The 21,480-nt window shown below is 46.1% G+C and overlaps 1 protein-coding gene across 1 annotated transcript; it reads left to right on the forward strand.

Annotated features, from left to right (window-relative positions):
• Positions 1-562: 562 nt before the first annotated feature.
• On the forward strand, positions 563-15,816 carry LOC146181693 (uncharacterized). Its single transcript, XM_084576684.1, has 3 exons — positions 563-792; positions 1,496-1,613; positions 15,413-15,816. Exons 1-3 carry the CDS (start codon positions 744-746, stop codon positions 15,642-15,644), a joined length of 399 nt encoding a protein of 132 aa, XP_084432810.1. The 5' UTR covers positions 563-743; the 3' UTR covers positions 15,645-15,816.
• Positions 15,817-21,480: the final 5,664 nt, after the last annotated feature.

Here is a 21,480-nt window from a genome sequence, read left to right on the forward strand (position 1 = left end):
CGAAGCAGGCGGAGATGAACCTGAAGAGGCGGGCAGCGATGGTGAAGATGCCAACGTGCCTGGCGAACTGCCGTCAACGACAGAAACACTTTACGCGATTGCTGTCCTGCGCTGCACCATAAGTGGAGACACGCGACGAAACCACTGCAAGGCTTTATGCCTTTCAAACGGGGCTTGTCAGCAACATCGAAGGCAAAAAAGTTCAGAACATAATTTTTCGGCCGCAAGTGGTTGAGCGTATTAAAGTTAATTTTTATGCTGAAGCGAGTTTTTGGATCATACGAATTCGGGATGATACAAATATTTTGCACGCTCCCGAGGAATTTATATCATCGAGATTTCTACTGTAATTGTACAATGCGGCTGCAAGTATTAAGGGAACATATTTTGTTTCGCTCACATGCCCTGTTGACGTTTATTCCCATCTCAACTGTACTTCATTTGTGAAGGCAGCATGAAACAGCTTCACTAAAATGTAAGTGGAACATCTCATCTAGATAGAAACACGGTGGAAGAGGAGGTGATTCAATGGCGCCGTAAGAAGCGGCCGCGGCGCCGTCTGCTGCGACCCGGTTGCAGCAGCGAAATGCTTCCTGCAACCGGGTTGCAGGAGCAAAATGCTTGCTGCAACCCATGACGTCTTATCCGGTTTAAGAAAAACGTCACGTCCGGCTACTGTTTTGTGGGTAGGTGGTTGTTTTTAGTAGCAGAATGGCTGGTCGTCGGAACTTTTTTCTTCCTCCATGGTCGGAGCCGTGGGAGCTGCGTCGCCGTGGGCTCTCGTGTTGTACGGTACGTAAGCAATTATTTCTATTTTTTAGATATTTCAGTATGCATGTATTGAGTCATTGCCCGCTGTCTGGGTCTCTACATTTAGTTTTCAACTTCCCTGCTCCCGAATGTTCTGTTGACGACCATTGAGCCTGCTTGGCCGGCAGTGGGCCCGAACGGCCCAAAGGTGTGTTATAGAAAGTTTCAATCGAAAGCTCAGCGTAGTTCGACAACAAGGAACATGCGTTTAAATACCGTTTATTAGGCCAACCGCACGAAAGTCTCAGTCATGTAAAACACGCCTGACTACCAGTCTTGCGTGCGCCTAAAAAGGGCGGGAAACTTGGGTGAGCTTTCCTCCGCGATCTGGGTGAATATTTAATGATTGTAACGTCTTTGAGCTGATGGAGGGACTTAAGGAGATACTAGGACATGACAAAACAACGCGTAGAAGCAGGAAAGGCGAGGATCACACAGGCCTGTGTGGGAAGCTTTTGTTTCGGTGCACCTCGACGTACTAACCATTTGTGCGACGTGACCCTCATTGTAATGACGCGGTGTAGAATAATGATTTCATGCCTCATTTTATGACTGCGTACTGTCAAGTGTATGCAGGGCCACTTTCTAATTACGGTGAGGTAAGCGATTTCGCCTTGTACTTGTCTTAATTTCTTTTGTGTGTGTAAACATCGCTTATAAGCTGACGTCTAATATTTGTACGCAGGGACCTTCCTGATATGTGTTGTGGAGTCTAGCATGGGCTTGCTGGTTGCTGAGGCTGAACAAATGGGACCTGATGGGACTATGAAAGGCGGAGGCAGCATATGCTCCAACGCCACAAGGTGAGCCCTGTACTTAATTTCAAAACAATTGCTGTGCCACCGGGACTGGTCATTTGTTTTAACTTTTGCATGGGGAACATGGCACAGGTCACCAGTTTGCATAGAGTGCATGAAGGATTCGAATAAGCAAGCATCCCTGCAGCTTCCTGCAGCTGCGGTGTCCAGCTTGTAGTTCGCAGCCGTTCTTTCTCAGCTGCAATTAATGCATCGCAAGAAGTGTGCAATGTAACAATTGATTCAGACTAAGAAAACCAGACTAGCTCCAAAAACAAACAAATGTTTGCACGAGATGGAAGATCAAACCACGCTATATTGTCTTCTCAATTCGCTGTGAGAAACTAGCAAAGCTGCCTTCTTTAACGAATGGTATTCCTACACAGATTGGTTGTGTCGCTTTTTTGTGCGTGTGACAAAGTTGCTGCAAGAACTTTATTTATTTATTTATTTATTTATTTATTTATTTATTTATTTGGTTTACTATCAGGGCCGTTGAGCAGCTAAAAACAGTGACAGCTTCTCTGGGCACCGATATGCCTACCAGCCGATTGTGGCAGGGTTGCTTCACATTAATCAAAGCAGCCTAGCAAATGAGGCTCACTGTAGCAGCAAGAATTGTGAGCACGCCCTCGCACTCACTTGCTTTGTCATCTCCTGCATCTTCTGGCGCAGCAGCGCCGGGCAGTCTCTTTCCGCTCATCAGAGATGATCCTTTTATGCCAGGGGTCTTGGAGCACGGCCAGCGAAGCTGCATGATGCAGTCTGCCCAGCTCAATTTTTAGCCGACGTTTTGAAAGCATTACCACCAGCCCTAATTTCGAACTAAAATAAGCTCAGACTTAGTACCCAGTTAGTACGCATTCATTTTTGATAAGGCGTTGACCACTTAATCTGCATGAACTTTCATTTGACATCACTATGCCTTCAAAAGCAAGGAGCCAGACATCCTGCCTTTTCTTTTATTTCCAAGTGTGCTTTTTTTTTTCTTGCTGAGGATTATAAGTGTGGTATTTATTAACAGGTATGTCAATTCAGTACCTCTCTCCGAGTGATCCTGAAACTGCTTTTGTCCTGCATTCAAGCGGAAAGGAGCACACGTTGCTTTTCTTTTGCAATAATGGAAGGGCTTGGTCTGGAAAAAAGTTTTGCTTATTTTTGTTCATTTTATCGTTATTTATTGTACTATGTTTCCTGTTGTTTTGTTTTCTGGCTCCTGGGTCATGAGAGAAAAGGCTTTGTCAATGCGGCCCACGTAGCAATATGAGTTTGAGACCGCTGCTCTATGCCCATAATGGCGTGGCTATCAATGGATATTTCATAATGAGTTTGTCTGAGGTAATTGTCAAGCAAAAAACTACCATATGCCACTGGTCGGCCCGGACCCAGAACCTCCGCATCATGGTGTTAGAATAGAAGTGCGTAAGCGGGCTGCTCCGCACCAAACAGTAAGTGGCGATACCGATGCGCTGATTTCTGTAGGCTGCCGAGAGACTGTGTTGACTGTTGGTGGCCGCGGGTTCGCTGGTTGCCGCAAGGAATGGCAATCAGTTCTCAACTTTCGCTGACGCCCCCGCTCCATGCCTTTCTTCGATCATGGTATATTCTAAGTTGTAATGTAATGTGGAAAAAATGTGCATTGTTCTCCACTGCGATACAGGCTACGTATTCTGCAATGAAAAATGTCAGCTTTTTTCGGTGCGAAAAGATGTCGAACAGCTTCAGCTATGGCGGCCGGCATACCAAGATAGGACCGAGCTATACAGTCACTGTTTGTGAGGGGCATTTGGAGCCCAGCTTTGTGTCCAAAACATGAATGACAGAGTTAAATGGGCATGTGCTACAAAGCGTTGCTCGTTGCTAGCAAAGGAAGCTGTCCCCACGATATTCTCTGCCGGCCTTGCCTACTGTCGCGTTCGGTCCCTGGCCGGACGCCGAGCGCGGCCGGGCAGCGGGCAGGAAGGAACTGAGACTTGCCCCGATCCCGGCACGATAACAACAACCCTTTATTTCACGCGAACAGCATCTTATATAGCAAGCACACATGTGACCAGTGACGTCACGGACAGACAATGTTTCAGACGCGGCACAGGCGCTATCAGCACATCTCCCCTTTTCTCTGAAAAGATACACTGGCATTTGCAACAAACTTAGCACTGCCACCAACAAAGGATGAACACTTTTTAACGGATGCAACCAATGCTCAAAACAAAATAACAGTCAGTCATTGAACCCATATCGGTCTGGCGGTCGGACATGACGGCCAAATCGTGTTCTATATGCAGGAGGGCTAGTTTGTGGCAAGGGGGTATCGGATGGATCGGCAGGTGCCTTCGGTTTAGATGGATTAGTTTCTTGTTCCATTTCTACCCGACTATCATATGCCTGCGGAAACTCATAGCTACCTCCTCCTTCCTCGCAGTCATTCTGCTGGGAAACAAAGCGAACCAGGAATTTCCTGTTTCTTTCTAGAACTACACCCGTAGAAGTTTTAACTAAATACGACCTCGGACGTTGTGCAGGACGTAAGACTCGCGCTTTCACTTTGCAGTCTGTCACCCATACTTCCGCTCCTGGTTTGAGGACTGGCAGCGGATGAGCCCTATGACGACTATTGAAGTACCTACGCTGCCGCTGTCGGATGGTTACATCGCGATCTCTGAACTTTTTCAGGCTCACCTTCTGGGGCAGAAGGCTCTTGGAAGGGACAGGGACTGTTGTGCGTAGCCGCCTGCCCATCAGAAGCTCTGCAGGGCTTTTTCCCAGTGGCCCTGGGGTGTCCCTGTACGCTAGCAGCGAAAGATAGGGGTCCTTAGCTTTTATAATCAGCCGTTTAATTGTTTGGACCATCCTTTCTACTTCCCCATTTGCCTGAGGGTATCTGGGGCTCGTCGTCACAGTGCGGAAGCCATAGTCGCGAGCAAAAGACTGGAATTCCTGAGATACAAATTGTGTTCCATTATCCGAGATGACAACCTCTGGTATGCCATGTCTTGCAAAGAAACTTTTGAGGTGCATAATGACAGTGACACTTTTTGTCGAAGATAGCAAGGCTACCTCTGGGTATCTAGAAAAATAATCTACTACCACCAAATACCATTTTCCCTCAATATGGCAGAGATCAGCACCTAGCTTTTGCCAAGGACGCTGTGGAGTGGTTGTCGGAATCATTGGTTCCGACTTTTGTTGCCTGTGTTCCGCGCACACTGGGCAATCAGTTACCAACGCTCTCAGCTGGCAACTCAATCCAGGCCACCATACGGACTCTTTGGCTCGAGCTCTGCATTTCTCGATTCCTTGGTGACTCTCGTGCAAGCGCTTCAAGACCTCTGCGCGTAATTTTTGTGGAATCACCAGCCGCACACCTTTGAGTAGCACGCCTTCAGCGACTGTCAGCGTTGCTCTTTCCTGCCAGTATGGACGCAACACCATCGACAGTGATGAGAACTTGGGCCAGCCTTCCAGGCTGAATTTTGTGAGAGCTTGACAGACTTCATCGGCTGCTTGCTCAGCTTTGACTCGTTCAAAAAGGCTAGCCTCGACGGCATTTGTCAAACAGCCCGAAACGAATTTCGCGACTTCGCCAACACTCAGCGCATGAGCATCAATTTGGTTTCCCTGAATCGGGGCTCTAGACAATACATCAGCAGTAACGAGGCTCTTACCCGGGACATGCACAACCGTAAAGCTGAACCGCATAAGTCTCATGCGAAAGCGCTGAATACGAGGAGGCAAAACATCTAAAGGTGATTTTCCCAACAACGTTACAAGTGGTTTGTGGTCGGTTTCAAACACAATTTCAAGACCTTTGATGTACCCTTCGAATCGTTCTGCCGCCCAAGTCATTGCCAACGCTTCCTTCTCAATCTGAGAGTATCTGGTTTCGGCAGGCGTCAGCGAGCGTGACGCAAATGCAACAGGTCTTTTTTCATTGTTTGGTTGAACTTGTATCAATACGGCCCCCAAACCGAATGATGACGCGTCAGCGGAAAGAATCGTAGGGTACTTTACATCATAGTTAGCCATGACGCGCTTCGAAGAGATAACGTCTTTGACGTACGACAGCGCTTGCTCTTGGGCTGGTCCCCACGTCCATTCGGAACCCTTCAAAAGCAAGTGACGTAAAGGCGCCGTTTTCGAAGCCAAATCTGGTATGAATCTTGCCAGATGATTAGCCATACCGAGCAGCCGTCGAACGTCAGACACGTTAGCTGGCGTCGCCAGTTCTTTGATAGCACGAACTTTTTCAGGATCCGGCTTGATGCCATCTTTACTAAGCACACAGCCAAGAAATTTTATCTCAGTTACCCCAAAGGCACACTTTTCCTTGTTTAGCGTAACACCGGCACTGGCGAGACGATCTAAAGTTAGACGCAGGCGTTCGTCATGTTGAGCCTTGTCGTTACCAAAAATGAGCACATCATCCATCAGGTTTATCACGCCTGGGATTCCTTCAAGTATCTGCGACATTTTCCTCTGAAAGATCTCGGGTGCCGACGTTATTCCAAACGGCAGTCTTTGAAAACAGTATCGCCCAACTGGCGTTATGAACGTAGTTAACAACTGGCATTCGGGCGACAACTTAATCTGAAAGAAGCCAGAGTTGGCGTCCAACTTCGAAAACACAGACGCACCACCTAAAAGACCGAGGCTATCATCCACAGTCGGCATGACATAGCGTTCGCGAAGTACACTTTTGTTTAATTGAGTCAAGTCAACGCAAATACGAACCGCTCCAGATGGTTTGAGTACTGGCACAATTCCTGCACACCATTCGGTTGGTTCTTCTACTTTGCGGATCACGCCATCTCGCTCCATACGCTCGAGCTCTTGCTTAACTCGGTCACGCAAGGGTAAGGCTATGCGACGCGCAACATGAATTGCAAAAGGTGTCGAGTTCGGCTTTAGTCTAATTTTGTATTCTCCTTTTATCGCTCCTAGACCACTGAAAAGCTGCGGGTAGGAAGCTTCGACAGCTGTTGCGCTACTGACCGAGTCCGCAAATTTAATAACTTCTAGAGCCTCAAGCGCTGGGAGACCCAAAAGTACGGAGCGTAATGGTGAGACCACGTACACAATTTGCTGTACAGTGTTTTGTTTCCACTGGGTAGTGGCATGAAACTTTCCCAAAACATTCAGTGGCTCATTCGACGGGCCTGTTAGGATCAGGTCGCACTTTTCTAGCCTGGTAGGTAAACCGGGAAACGTCGAGGGCACAACAGAAACTTCGGCACCGGAATCAACTTTAGCGAACGCCGGAGTGCCGTTAATGACGACCTGTACATACCGAGAATTAGAGTACTCCCCGTTCACTACGCCAACGAAGAACGCCGCCTTGTCCATATGGAGAGAAGAAAGCTGTACCTTCTTTCCATCACGTGCAGCCTTTTTTCGACATACCGCTGCGAAGTGTCCGGAACAACCGCAGTAGTTGCATTTGGCTGCTTTTGCCGGGCACGAGGCTCTGGGGTGCGTTCCTTGACCGCAGTTGGGGCATGACCCGGGGGTGCCTGGTCGGTAGGACTGGACTCTGGGACGCGGACCTTGTATTCCAGATTAATAGTTCTTTGACGAGCTGTCCGAGTGCTGTCCTGAAGAATACTTTCTGGGCTGCCCTTGGTTGCTGACCGCGTCAAGATTGCCGGTCGCCGTTAGCAAGGGTTCGTCGCCGGTTTCTCGCAGTTGCAGCTGCTGTCGTTGGACGGTCTCCTTTAAACGCGCTTTTGCCAAAGCGATGGCGAGAGTCAAATTCGCATCCATTTGAAGCGACTCAGAGAGCTTAGCGTCCCTGAGGCCGACCACGAACCTGTCGCGAATCATGCGTTCCTTTTCCTGGTAGTCGCACCGGTCCGCCATCGTGTGCAACGCGGTAACGAACTGGTCGACTGACTCTCCAGGTTCTTGAGTGCGACGGTGAAAGCACGCGCTCTCATAAACAAGGTTCCTTGCGGCGACGAAGTGCTCGTCGAACTTCTTTTTGACGACTTCGTATTGCTTCTGTTCTTCTTCCGGTAATGAAAAAGTAGAGAAGATTTCTCTTGCTTGCCTGCCCATCGTATAAAGTAGCGTCCGGACCTGCGCTTCTTCATTTCGCTCATTTAGGCCCGAGGCGAAGCGGTAGTCATCAAAGAGTTGGATCCAAGAAGGCCATTCGGACGTCCGGTCGAAGTCAAACCTTGGCGGAGCTGGAACCGCGAACATTCCGTGGGAGGGCTTGGCTGCGTTATCCTCTGACATGGCGCCCGTTGAGAAGTTAAGGCAACGCCTCTCAAACGCCAGAGGATCCCACTTCTGACACCATGTCGCGTTCGGTCCCTGGCCGGACGCCGAGCGCGGCCGGGCAGCGGGCAGGAAGGAACTGAGACTTGCCCCGATCCCGGCACGATAACAACAACCCTTTATTTCACGCGAACAGCATCTTATATAGCAAGCACACATGTGACCAGTGACGTCACGGACAGACAATGTTTCAGACGCGGCACAGGCGCTATCAGCACACCTACCTTTCAGACTTCGAAAAGTAGAAAGCGACCCACTGAAAGGCAGCCGCAGGAACCGAAAAAATAGAAGATCGTCAAACCTTGCGTAGAAGTGTGAGGTGAAGGTAGCACGTGCTTCACACGACACTGCGTGGGCATGGGCCGGCCCAAAAGCCGGGTGCGGCTCAGCCCACGGGTCGTCTGGGCCGACTCGTGAACATTTTTGCTGGACCCGGGGTGGACTTAAACGTGCGGGCCCGAGCCGGATTCGGGCTTGTACACAGAGAGCCGATGTCCGATTTATAGTCACTTTGTTAGAGTAAAATACACATCCGCGGCGTCGCAGCAACGAAACTGATGAAATAACTATGGTATGCTCCGAGAAAAAGGTTTAGTCTTCATAGCTTATTTATTTACTTATTACGGCACCGCGGTGGCTTAGTCATTAAAGCTCTCGAGTACTGAGCTGGGATACCCTAGTCTGATCCTAATTGGGAGACAGCATTTCGGTCGGAGCTGAAAGCATGGCAGGCATATGCTTATAGATGACAGTTTCATTGAGGAACCCCATGTGACCGAAGTGATCCGAACGCCTGTGCTACAGCATCCTCATACCTTGAGCCGGTTGGGGACCATTACTCCAGACATAGCTCTTTTTTTTTTTTTTTTTTTTTTTTTTTTTTTTTTTTTTTTTTGATGTCATGTACACTTTCTTTTTTTTTTTTTTTTTTTTTTTTTCGTTGTGAGAAAATTCAAAACCAAACGTAGGTATGGTTTTCAATTTTAGCTGTTGATTGGAACGTCTCATAACAGAAATAGCTGCAAAGGCTTGATAGAGTTTAGAAATCTCCTTGACGTTGAAATAAGATCAATCTTGAATTAGCAATGTTTAAATGAGTCAATTAATGTCGTAAACAATTAGACGTGCGCCGGCCACATTGAACGATTCAAACGAATATATGAAATTACTCCCCTCTGTGACTGAAGAGCAGCAGTCAGACACCGCTCTTGCATGTTTTAAAGCGTAAAATGCCATGTGCGGGTTACTCTAGTGTGGTGCAGCGTGGCATTCGCCTAATAAATTAGAGTAGCGCTGGATGAGGCTGTTTAAGCTATCAGCGAGCACAGACAGTCTGGTCTGCGATAAGGTCCTTCCGCATATGATCAGTTTTGTATACCACTGGAGACTAGGAACTGGATACCTCATACAAACCACTGGGAAGGGCCAACGTCTGAATGCTTTATGAGGTTTGGCCTTTTCCAAGGTTGCTGTTCAACACTCGGGACGCCTCAGCCACAGATACAGTCTTGCTGCCGCAACGGCGCCATCTTTCTCGAAAGGGGAAATTGGAGGCGGGGGGGACCTTCTACATGCAGAATCAACGAAGAGCATTGCAGCCAGAACACATGCCGGCCCTGGCGGCGGTGCGATAAATATAGCTATTATATAACAGCGCCTCTCGCACACCACGGGGCGGGCACGCCGCCTGAGCTTCTTGTCTTTCTTCTACCACCGTCCGTCGCCTCCAGTTCAGATACATTAATTCGGGAAGAGTATTGGCTTTCTCTTTCTTTGACGGAGGTGATACCTACGCTTGACTAACGGCCGTTTTGGCATGGCATGAAGACTACATACGCATGCAATTGGCTACCTTGCGTTTCGAGATTTTAATGTTATATTTTGCTGCACGCGGTGTCTAAATATTAAAGCCTCCTCACAAGAAGTCCGATTACTTTCTTCGTTTTTTATTATTATTATTTATTTTTCGGGGCCCCCTCGAAAGTTTAGACTTGGTGGGGAAGGGGGAAGCCGCTGTGGCAGTGTAAAGGGCAGCACACGAGGAGCTCACTGACTGCCGGCGTCTCACAGTCTGGCACACACCTGCGTCGATCGGCGTCTGTCTGTGTCCCATTGTCGGGGGCACTCCCGCGTCGAACCATGTCGAATGCGCCACTGCGCGCCGTCGGCAAGACTAATTGAAGAAGCGTAGTGTAGATGGCTAGCGAGGATTTGGTCTGGGCCACACCGTGTGCGTCGCAAGGGCCATTGCGCGCTGTCGGCCAGACAAAGGGGATGACCACGTGGCCGGCTTGAGGGTACTGACCCAGGCGGGAAGACGCCGGGATTCACTTGAACCTTTTTGTTTCCCGATGGCCCGACTTGGGCTGCAGTCGCCGTCTGGCCAAACACCCCACGTTCCTTTCCGGTGGGGAATTCTTGTCACGATAGTTGAAAGCGGCAGCTCTCGCGTTTGTCTCGTTGTCGCCATGCTTAAAGGCCCACTGTCCACCCTCCGGTCAAAAATATTTTCTTCGCCGGTGACTGTGAGACTTCGCCCCTAGAACGCAAGGCCGCAAAATGTTTTTGAAAAGAGTAACTAATAACGCAGTTACAGCCACCGCAATCACCCGATTCTGTCATGCCTCTCTCCTTCCATTCCCTCGCAAAGGTTTTTCACTCTCCTGCCCGAGGTCGTCTAGCCTCCGCAATACAAATTCCCCTTCCTCCTCCGCGTTTGGCGGGAGGTGGGGCGTGGCTCTCCGCGAGCGCGAAAAAAAAAAAAAAGAAACGGTCGAGGGAGCGCGCGCCGCTGGATTCAGCCTGGCCGTGCCGAGGGAAAAGCGCGCTGCGAGCGGTAGACACCCATCCTTCTCCCGTCAGTCAGCGAGACGGACCAATTGACGTCGTTCCCAATACGTACGTCATTATCGTGGCCCGTCGAGCCAGCGCAGGAAACGGGGAATCTGGCTTCCTGGAGGAGAGCATGAGATAGCTTTGAATTGTATTTTCGATGCTTTGCGGCGCGCGTGTCACTGTAGCATTTTGCACAGACTATCTCCGGTACCTGATCGAAACACTGGGCTCCTTTGCTTAAAAGGGCCTTCCCTGGACAGTGGCCCTTTAACAGGGGACATGGCTCTTAAAGCTATTTTTCCTACGTTTTTCAACAAATTTGATAAAACCTGGTATTCTGATTTAGTTTCTTGCACTGATTTCAAATATATAATTATGTTTCCAATTAGCCAATTAGTTCAAAAGATAAAATGAAATTGTTCATAATTTGCGGGAACAATGAAAAAATAACCGCACTACAAAAAATTCACATGAACACTTTGCTAGGTACTAGAAAGCATAACAAATACAATGTTACGTGCACTTTTGTATAACAAATATTAGCGATGTTATAGCAGTTTAAAATTCACTGCTCCAAATGTGAGTGCCTTCCTGCCTGATTTAGAGCAAAATTGAAAACTCTGAACTGCTATAACATCGCTAATATTTGTTAAAAAAAAAATACAAATGCTCCTAACATTGTATTCATTATGCTTTCTAGTACCTAGCAAAGTGTCCATGTGAATTTTTTTGTAGTGCTGTTATTTTTTCATTGTTTCTGCAAATTATGAACAATTAATTTCATTATCTCTTGAACTAATTGGCCAGTTGGAAAAATGGTTGCATGTTTGAAATCGGTGCAAGAAACTGAATCAGAATACCAGGTTTTATCAAATTTGGTCAAAAATTGGAAAATAATTTTAAAAGCCATGTCCCCCCTTAAGCAGAAGCGAAATGCAATACATCTGACATATTTCGTGGTGTGTTTGGAGACTGTAAACGGCCTAAACTAATACATTCTTTTTCAGCTAATTTCTAACAGTCTAGAGTTATCATGGGAAGACGAAAGAGTCACACTAGCCGTACTGCCCGAATCCGTGAGTCTCACTGCCTGTCGGAGGTTGGGCACACTACGAGCAGTGGCGTGCCGCGTCGTTCATACACAACCCTTCGGACACCACGCTCCACATCATGTTCTACTTGGCACTTGCTGTATATCATTTTAAACCAGCCAAAAGACGAGACAGAGAATAAAACCGAATGAGATGAGGCTGGCTTCTGTGTCTCGTCTTTTGGCTGGTTTAAAATGAATGATTACCAACTCGCCCAGTCGTTAACCTTGTTGCTGTATTTACAGGGCATTCCCACCTCTGCTGCTGTGGTTTAGTTTAGCACTGATGAACGCTGTCTATGTTGGGATACATGCAACATAAATAGCTTGAAAGTAAAAGATTGCACAGCCATTATTGTAGCTAGTTTGTAAAGCATGGGATGCATAATGTGGAGGTCTCGGACCTCAACGGTGGCATGTTTCTTGTTTTTGTTTTTGTTTTCCTAGTTTGCAATGAGTTATTTCTCATTTGAGAGTAGATACACTGCTAATTGCCATTCATCACCAATGCAGATTTTGTTTTTATTAGTTAATTATATGCTTTCCTCAATTTTTTCCTTTTCTGCTAAATAGAAGAACATGAGCCTCTCATACATAGCCTGTGTTGCTTTGGGACATTAAATCCCATAAGCCAGACCGGCATGAGCCTCGTTTCTGGCAGTCGTAGATCTATTTCATTGAACCTCTTTGTTAATAATAAGCTTGTCAAACATAAGTCAGACAAAAACATACAGTATTATGGGTGTGACACCATGAAGGTGTCAGTCATTAGAAATGTCACAAGTGTTGGGCAGGCATGGAGGGCCCATCATTAACATGTTAAAATTAAGGAAGCTCCGGTGCCACTCAAGCGAAAATATGAGAAGCCACTGACAGAAAGCCATGGAGTAGGCATCTGAAGGAGGAAAGGGCTATCCTTGAATGCAGTCTATCCTTACTGAAGGGATTACAGACCAGTGCCTTGGAAATTTTATCAGAACAGGCATGGATAAAAAAAAAATTATATGCACAAGATAGAGAGTGGAAATGTGCTGCTTATTGATGTGAACTCCGAACTAGTCTAGTGGTGCTTGAGCACATCATAGTGGTATAGTCCACATTTCTCAAGCTAAAAGAGTCATGTTTTTAGTCAAACTTATCGTTCGGGCATCAAGCATAGAAACAAGCATTGCATTTGCGGGAGGTGGTCAGTTCGAAACCCGCCGCCGGACACCCACCGGTAAAATTGGGTACAAGCGTCCCCCGGCCCGGCGCCCGGCTCCTTTAGGGGTGTGCGTTTGGAAGAAGCTCTGCTAACCCTGCTGTGCCCCTTCGGGGGCTTTGTTTCGAACAACCATAGCCTGCAAAGGCCGTGCCGAAAAAGGGCCACATAATGGGCTGTTGTCGCGCAAGGCGGACTTATTGTTGTCCGATGGCGGAACGAATCACTGCCACATCGGCGCAACTATTTGGGCCGTGACCCCTTTTCCCAAGCATTTCACCCCAGAAGAGCCGAGCACCAGGCCGGGGGAAAGCTTGTACCCATTTAAAAACCGGTGGGTAACCGGCGGCACCAGGGATCGAACCCGGCACCTCCCGAATGCGAGGCGGATGCTCTACCACAAGGCCACCGCTTCGGTGCTCACAGAGTTGGGCTTAGAAGGCGCGGGCTCCTTTTCCAAGTCACGAGCCCTGGTAAGCCGAGCACCAGGCCGGGCCGTGGCTTGTACCCATTTGAGAAAACCGGTGGGTGTCCGGCCGGCAGTGGGAGTCGAACCCACTACCTCCCGTAGCCGAGGCGGGTACTCGACCCCGGGGTGGTCATTTGCTAGTTTGTTCCAAATTGATGCTAAGGTCATTTGTGTTATTATAAACATCTGTACATGTTTTGGCTGTTAGTCTTGTATTTTCACCAATGCATTGATCTTTGAATAAAAAGGAATCAAATAGGTTATTTTGGTATGTCAGGTATAAAAAATTCAGCTAATAAAATGTTTTGACTTTAGAAACGTGCTCCAAAACAATTTGAATGCTTCAAAACTCCCGTTTTATAGCTTCGAAGTGCTCGAGCCTGCTTCCACCTCTCCAAGTTGGTTTGTGGTTCAGGTCATTATTGACAGTTCTGCATGACTGAATTGATGTCTTCAGTTTGGAGTTTTGGGGAGGGTTGCATCCATTGAGAAGAGTGAAAAATGCTGGCTGAAGATAAGGAACGCAGCATTATGCAAATTCCGATTGCTATTGGGCAACCATCTCATGGATGATGGCACTTGAAAGCGTTTTGACTGGAGGTACAAGCACTGCTTGCGCTAGGCCAGTGCAGCACTTCATCTTACAGGAGCATATGCACCTAATCTTGGTCGCATTTTGCTTGTTAACGACATGCAAGACATTTCTCTGTACAGGTCATCACCTGATTTTTATCTTCAACTGCTAAATAATTTATAATTGATTTTTTGTCTTATCTGTTTCAGGGTGTCTATACTCCATTAACACACTGAATGTTAGTAGTGCTGCTACTGCACTTAAAGTCAAGTATTGGTCTCTGTTTGCAATACTTTTAGCTGCTTTGAGAAGTAAGATGCTCATGGACAGCCTCCTTAACAACATGAACTGGTGTATTTGTGATGAGGACCTTATACAAAGACAGCCAGAGGTTTTATGATGCTGGCATTGTAGCAATTGTTGTGGTGCTGCAGTTGGTGAGGGATTTGGCCATCTTGTAGTTGTTGCCTGTTTGCTGTGGCCACCCTCAAAGTAAATAGCTATAGTCCTGTCACATAGTTTGAGAACTTCTTGTTACTTTTATGGAAACTACTGTTTGGCACAAAATGACTTGTGGCTGCCATCATGTGCGAGCGACTACATTTGGGTGGAACAGTTCCTCATTCTTTTTCACAGCCCATAGGAAGGATTTCGCAAGTTTAGAAATTGAAAAGTCCACAGCTGAATTAGTCGCGATTCTGGAATCATGCTGTGTAGTCGAAAAACGCTACATCCCGCGAGCAACACATGTCGTCTAATGAACAGTGCAAGCGAAACTTCTTGGATGCAGCAGCAGATGAAAATGTGCACACATGGTTTTCAAGATGTCTCAACGTTTATTTATGTGCTTCACAACCTACCAAAGTTCGCACGCTTGCGTTATACCAAAGCACAATCACCTGTCTGTTCTGATGTCTGCGGCCAGTGTTGATAACTTCATATCAGTTCTTTACCACCCACGGTGTCCATTTCTGCTGTGCATGTGCACTGCAGTGATACATTGTCGCACGCATGCAGAGAGCACTAGTACTGGCCTTACTTAGGGTAACTTTTTTGCTGTTTTGGCTTTTCTCATTCTTGAGCTATGCTACATGGTGCACACTTTCCTTTTGGTCTGGTTCCTTTGACGAGTCATGAATTCAGCATTTGTGCTTCTTTCCTTTTTGAGGGTGTAGTGACCATATGCAAATCCACTGTTAGAATATATGAGCTGCTGCATAGTCTGCAGTCCTGTTATCTTTTTATTTAAATTTGGTATGGTCTCTGAATTTCTCTGAGTGTTTTGTTATTGTTCTGAGCTTGCATACTTTTGTTTTTTCTCCCCATGACGGCCGATCCTGCACGTGACTGATGCTAGTCAAGAGATCACAACAGCTGCCCACCTTTCAAAGCATGGCATTCCCTGGTCCAAGTTGACTGCTCCCTGTGCTACTGGCTCAACAGTGTACTCACAAGTCTGCACTTCACTTACACACGTTGGCCATAGCTTCTGTGTCAAAATAAAGTATTCCTACTTATGTGCCTTTTCATTCATTAATAACGCACATGATTGGAGTAATAAATACTCCAGTGCCAAAACACCACGTTGACACACACATTTATGTTTAGACTGCCTACCTTCTGCATTACTTCCCTTTTGTAGCCTACCTAGAAAGGTAAGTATTTACTGTATGTGTCATAGAACCACATGTATTTCTGTTATTCCTTTTGAGACAGGAAATAATCTGCAAAACCAGTGAAGTAAGAAAAATTCACAGACATGTTTCGTAGATAATATTTAGAGGTAAGCGTATGACCGGATGGATTGGTCTGGGTTATGATGGGACCATGATATGGTCCAGCTGCCTACCCAAGCAGCTCCTTTTGGCATGAGAAAAACTCGTTGCCTTTCAGAATCCGAAGTCATATGTGTGAGTTGCGAGTTCATTCACATCATGTGGTAGTTGGTAAACTTACAAATTGGTATGTGTGATAAAAGCGCAAACTAAGATTGGTGAGTCAACAAGTAGCCAACTAAATGTACAGGGATGAGGATACAGGAGTCGTAAATGCTGTGGCATGTTTTCCTTAACAGCGGTGCAGAAGTGCCCCCGAAATATTTGTTGCATTTGCTCAATTTAGGTGTATTTCAGTTTCTGGTATAACCTTTCCCACACCTTTAACCTTTAGGCACAGTAATCAGCAGTTAAAAAATAGCATTGTCAATATGACAGTGTTCCAAAAAATTGAGAAATAGTAATTAAGGTACGTATAGCAGCAAAAGTTGCTACACTGTACCATCAGCATGCACGTGTGATGCCAGCCATTTTTGGAACCATAAATGCAGTATTAACTTCAGTAGTTTATCAATTCAGTTTCAGACTATCCTCATGTTTGACACGATTTTAATGATGAAACCTTCAGCTTAATGCCTCCAGTAGCCTGAGTATTCTGAAGCATAGCATTGTTGCCTTACTTAATTGCTTGGCACACTTTTCAATTTTGCAGTGAGAAATTTTCTTAGCCTAAAAAAGTGAAAAATTTGGCAGTACTCTGTCAGGGACAAAGCAAGCTTTTGGAAAAGGAAAATAGAGTAGATGTCTCTGAGTGGACACCCCATGTGCACTGTGAATGAAACTAATGAGTAAAAAAAGAAGCATATGCTTTCAAGCAAAGTATTGCAATGCTTAATATTACATAGAATTCCTCCTGGCACACATAGATTTCATATTTCAAGCTGCCAGTTTCCATCATGCAAGGACGACATCTGCTAGTTTCTATACAGCACCTTCGTGCTTTCGCACTGGCAAGCCACGTTTTGCGAGAGGGTACCTTTCTAAGTGGACTCAGCTAGGCTTAACCTGATTTCCATGAAATATATATGGAAGGGTACTTAAACCAGATGCTATCAGGCTACGTATACCTGCAGGTAAGGGTCCTACCAACTACTATTTTTAATAAAGAACATTTGATATATCTAGTCGTCACTTAGTGTTTGTCATATATACTCCCTGAAGCACAATTAATAGTGGTCTAATTGAGCTGCTTGGTTGATACTAAAAATGAAAACGCAGCACTGACACCAAACATGGGCGGGCTACTGCTCAATTAAAACGCCTGGAGAGAGTGTAGCGTAAATCAACTTAATCGCTTTCACTTCTTTCTTGTCAACTGCGACATAAAGTATCGGTAGCACTTGTGCAGTGCTCACCTCTACAGACCAAGCATGCTATGCGTCTGGTCATCGACTCGCAGCTATCGACCGGCGCATCGTCTCCCAGCGGCGCCACGCCCTCCGCGGCACGGATTCAACCCTCTTTCCAGTTTGGTTGCTAATGGTCATCAATTTTCGCTGATTATTGCACTAAGCAGGTAAGCCCAGCTCTACTAATTGAGCACATAAATAAAATATTTTATCGAATTTAGTTTACAGCCCAGCCCTATGGCAGTCGCGTAACCGGCGCAACGAATAAAGAGCGCATCAGAGGAAGAAAGTTCGGCGATGCACTCTGATGCATATCTTACGCACTGGATTTGTTAGAGACCAACATGGAATAATTTGAAAAAATTGTTCGATATAAACGGTCGTTTGGCTGTTGGATATACCATTGCTTGTAAATCCGGCCGGGCAAAATATATAGTAAAAAAATTTACTTCTTTTTCCATATTTTATGTTCGCAACAAACATATGCATAACCACGCACTGAGATCAAGTGCCACATGAAAATTCGCGCTTCCACTTCAGTTCGAATAATAGCTCTCGAGATCAACTGTTCGAATGAGTCACGTTACATATGCTGTATGCGAGGTGGGTACGTGGGGGACGAATTAAACTGCACTGCAAAAGATGGTTTGGTTTATGAGGTCCCGAAGCAACTCGATCAGGCTATGAGATACGCCATATATAGTGGAAGGCTCCGAGAATTTCGACCATCTAGCTGGGTTTTTACCGTACCGCGCAGTACACGCGGGCGCCTTGTTAGTATTCGCTCCCATCGAAAAGCAGCCACCCCAGTCAGGATTGAATCCCACACCCTTGGACACAGAAGTCGAGTACGCCAACTGCACCAGCACAGCGGGGGAGGGGGGGGGGGGGGGGGGACTGCAGAAGACACTGTTGCGTTGTTGGGTGCTTGGTTTTGCCCGCGGCTGCTACGTTTTTGTGACATGGCCATGCAGTCCCGTTCCACGTGCTTCCACTAGGCCATCGCAATTCAATCTCGACTTCCTATAAAATCGCAACCATGCAATTCCTGGCACGAAGTCGCCTCCTGGTCGAATTAGCATGGCTTACCCTGCTCGAGTCGCCAGACAGTTCGTTTATACACGCTGGCCAACAAAGACGTACGGGATCTGTTGGCTCTTAAATGATCACAACGGTGCACTGCAATGCCGATCGACGCCATGTACACGCTTACGGGCGGCATGCAATTCGTTGCAGCCTCCGCTGCTGCGGATGCGAGTCGTGAAAAAAGAAACTATGCCGGGACTGCGGGCATTGCAGAATTAACATGCAGTTTCACGGGTTGGTTCGGCTGGAGGCTTTTAATTGTGCCCGTGTATGCGGTGCGATAACAATTAATTAAGCAGGCGCTGGTATATAACTGATAATACTTTTTAACTAGTCATGCGCACTAGCGCCTCCATTCACTAACAGCTATAGGTTTGCTGAGATCGCAATTATAATATCCATATCAGTTTTTTAAATTTTGGAAACACCATTATCGTCCCCGCTTTTAGCACATGAATTTAGGCCGCGCATGGCAGAAAACGAAACCTCTAGGTCGAGGATAATTTAGTGCGCGCGGCATATATATGTACGGGTGTACGTTGTACGATCGCTTCGATAGCCATTCCTCCCGGGCGCTCCCGAACATTATGAAAGGAGTGACACCCGCGGCGGTGCGTGGCGCTTATTCAGCATGCATGACTAGCGTGGCGATTTGCGCTCACCCGCTATATAGTTTCGGTTTCGCCTGTGTACGGCCGAAACTACCCGAGCAGGTTGCGTAGATGGCAGGTACTGCTCCGAAGTTGTCACTTGCTCCTTCGTAACGCACAGGAGGGACGGCAAGCTTCGAGAGCAAGGTATACCCGCACATATGAAACGGGCTCATAAGAGAGCCAGGTCATAGCCTCCTCTATTTTTTCGAAAAAATAGAGGAGGTTATGGCCAGGTACGCGCTCGATCATCACAGTGGTTTCAATTTAGCCCGCGCATAAACATTTCTTGCGCTAAATACGCCAACAGAATTATGTTTTGGGAAAGTTTACACTGATATAGATACTGACATGGGCGTCGGCATGACCCCCTGCATGGTGCCAACAGATTCTTATTCACTGAAACTGCATTGTCAGGACACTTAGTGACATAATTTGTTCATTCTAGAAGGACAAACTCGTGGAAGTTTAAATTTTGGGGCTCGTGTTATTAAACTAAGGAAAAAAGTATGGGAGATGGAATAAACCCCACCCTTTACAACCCCCTTTACTGATACATTATCACCAGGTTTGATTTGGTTGTTTAATCTGATGCAAAAATTCATAAGAATAGCAATAAATGGACAGCAGAAGACAATTAAGTAGTTCAGTTTGGTAGTTAAAATCTTAAGGGTCACTGTATCAAATGCTTTTTGAAGATTAAGAAAAGGTAGCTAATTTTATTTGAGTTGAACATGCCCATGCTTCTCACTTAGTGAATCAGTATATACAAAGCATTCCTCATCACCTGATGGGCCAGCTCATCAAGACACTTACAGTAATTGCTTAACTGTGGCTGCTTCCTCTTTGTATGAAATAAAAAACTAATTGAATCTGAGGCAAACATTTCTAAGAAAGGAAAAGGCGCGAGTACTGAGTCATCAAAAGTGCCTTAAAATTGAGATACTCGCTTAAAATCAAGAGACTTAGCTGCAGTATATGCAGCCAAAGAAGAAACAAAAAGGCTTTTGAAATGTCAAAACAAGTGATTTTAATAGCACCCCCAAAATTCAGCAAGAGTACTGGGCAATTTTAGAGTGTATGGTTAAAGCAGAATTCATTTTACCCAAATTTAATACTCACCTTGGCTGTTCTGCCAATGGAAAACTTTTCTAAAAAATTGCAACACTTAGAAGCACAAAAAAAGCCTAGCCCTGAAGGCTTTTGCTTTCTTTTCTAGAATGCATCCATACCTTCAGTTAGAAATGTTAAGCTATAGAAGCACGATCAAAAGCGACCATTCAGAGCTTCATTGGAACTATCCAAAATATAAGTTATGAATTGCAAAATAAAATGACCCACGTTTAAGGTCTAATTGTGTTTTTTAAGTTTCGCTCTCAGCTATGCTGGTCCCTGTAGACCTTTCCTCAACTCTTTAAACTGTACTTCAAGACCTAATAGAAGTAGTAGTAATAAACTTTATTTGGCTACAAAAATGAGTGCCAAAGAGGTTTGCAACTTGTAGAACCAGGGCCATCTGTCATTTCGACATGGAGGACTCCAGCCAGGTACACCAATTAAAAGGAGGAGAGTCAAGATAAAAGGGGGACTGAATGGCAATGGTGCAAAAGGAAAAGCAGTGTTCTAGGTTGAGAGAGAGATATAGTTGGGACAAGATGCTTTAGGTGGAAACGGTAAAGAAAGAAATGCACTGGGAGAAGGAGGAAGAAACTTTAATAACACGGAGTATTAGGCACCGAGAATGTCCTGAGTACGGGTCACCAAGGCCAACCAGTCAATCAGCTGATGCAAGACTAGCCAAGCCCACCAGGTCGGGAAACAAAAGTGAGGAAAATGAAATGTGCCGGGATGGTGAGAAAATTTGTTCCCATTTTACGTTTGACATGAGATTTAGTGACAGAAGAAACGAAGAGGTGTCAAAAGAAGAATGAGATAATCTCGAAAATGCTTGGAAAGCAGCTTCATTCATCAAATTGACAGGTTGAAAGAAGCCGGCTATCCGGAACATGGTGTCATCTCAGTTGCTGAAGGAACCTATAAAAAAATGAAAACAAACAGCAAGGAAGCTATGCCTAACACAGTGGACAGAATACAACAACAAAATCTGGTTGCAATACCCTATCTGCACAGCATATTGCATGATTTGAAACGAATAGGCAAAAAAGTAAATATCGAAGTAGTTTTTACAGCTTCGGAAAAGTTATCAAAGCTTTGTAGGATCACTCAAACTTGTGGTGTGCAGCGACGCGCATGTAGCATAAAACACCAGACTTTATTTGTACCCTGCAGCACAGGTGTGGTGTATGAGATCCCATTAAGCTGTGGGAAACGTTACATTGGACAAACGGGTAGATGCCTCAATGAACGGCTCTGAGAACACAATTATACCTATGAAAAACTTGCAAGAAAGAAACATCTGCGAAGGAAACGTCGCTTTGCACTGCAGCAGGTGCACAGGTTGTATGCCCTGGCTTCTACAGGGCTTAAAGCCAGGGGGTGTGTCAG

The sequence above is a fragment of the Amblyomma maculatum genome, chromosome 8 (genome assembly GCF_055883805.1).
Source record: "Amblyomma maculatum isolate TAMU_Amacu chromosome 8, ASM5588380v1, whole genome shotgun sequence".
In the NCBI taxonomy this organism is placed as follows: domain Eukaryota; kingdom Metazoa; phylum Arthropoda; class Arachnida; order Ixodida; family Ixodidae; genus Amblyomma; species Amblyomma maculatum.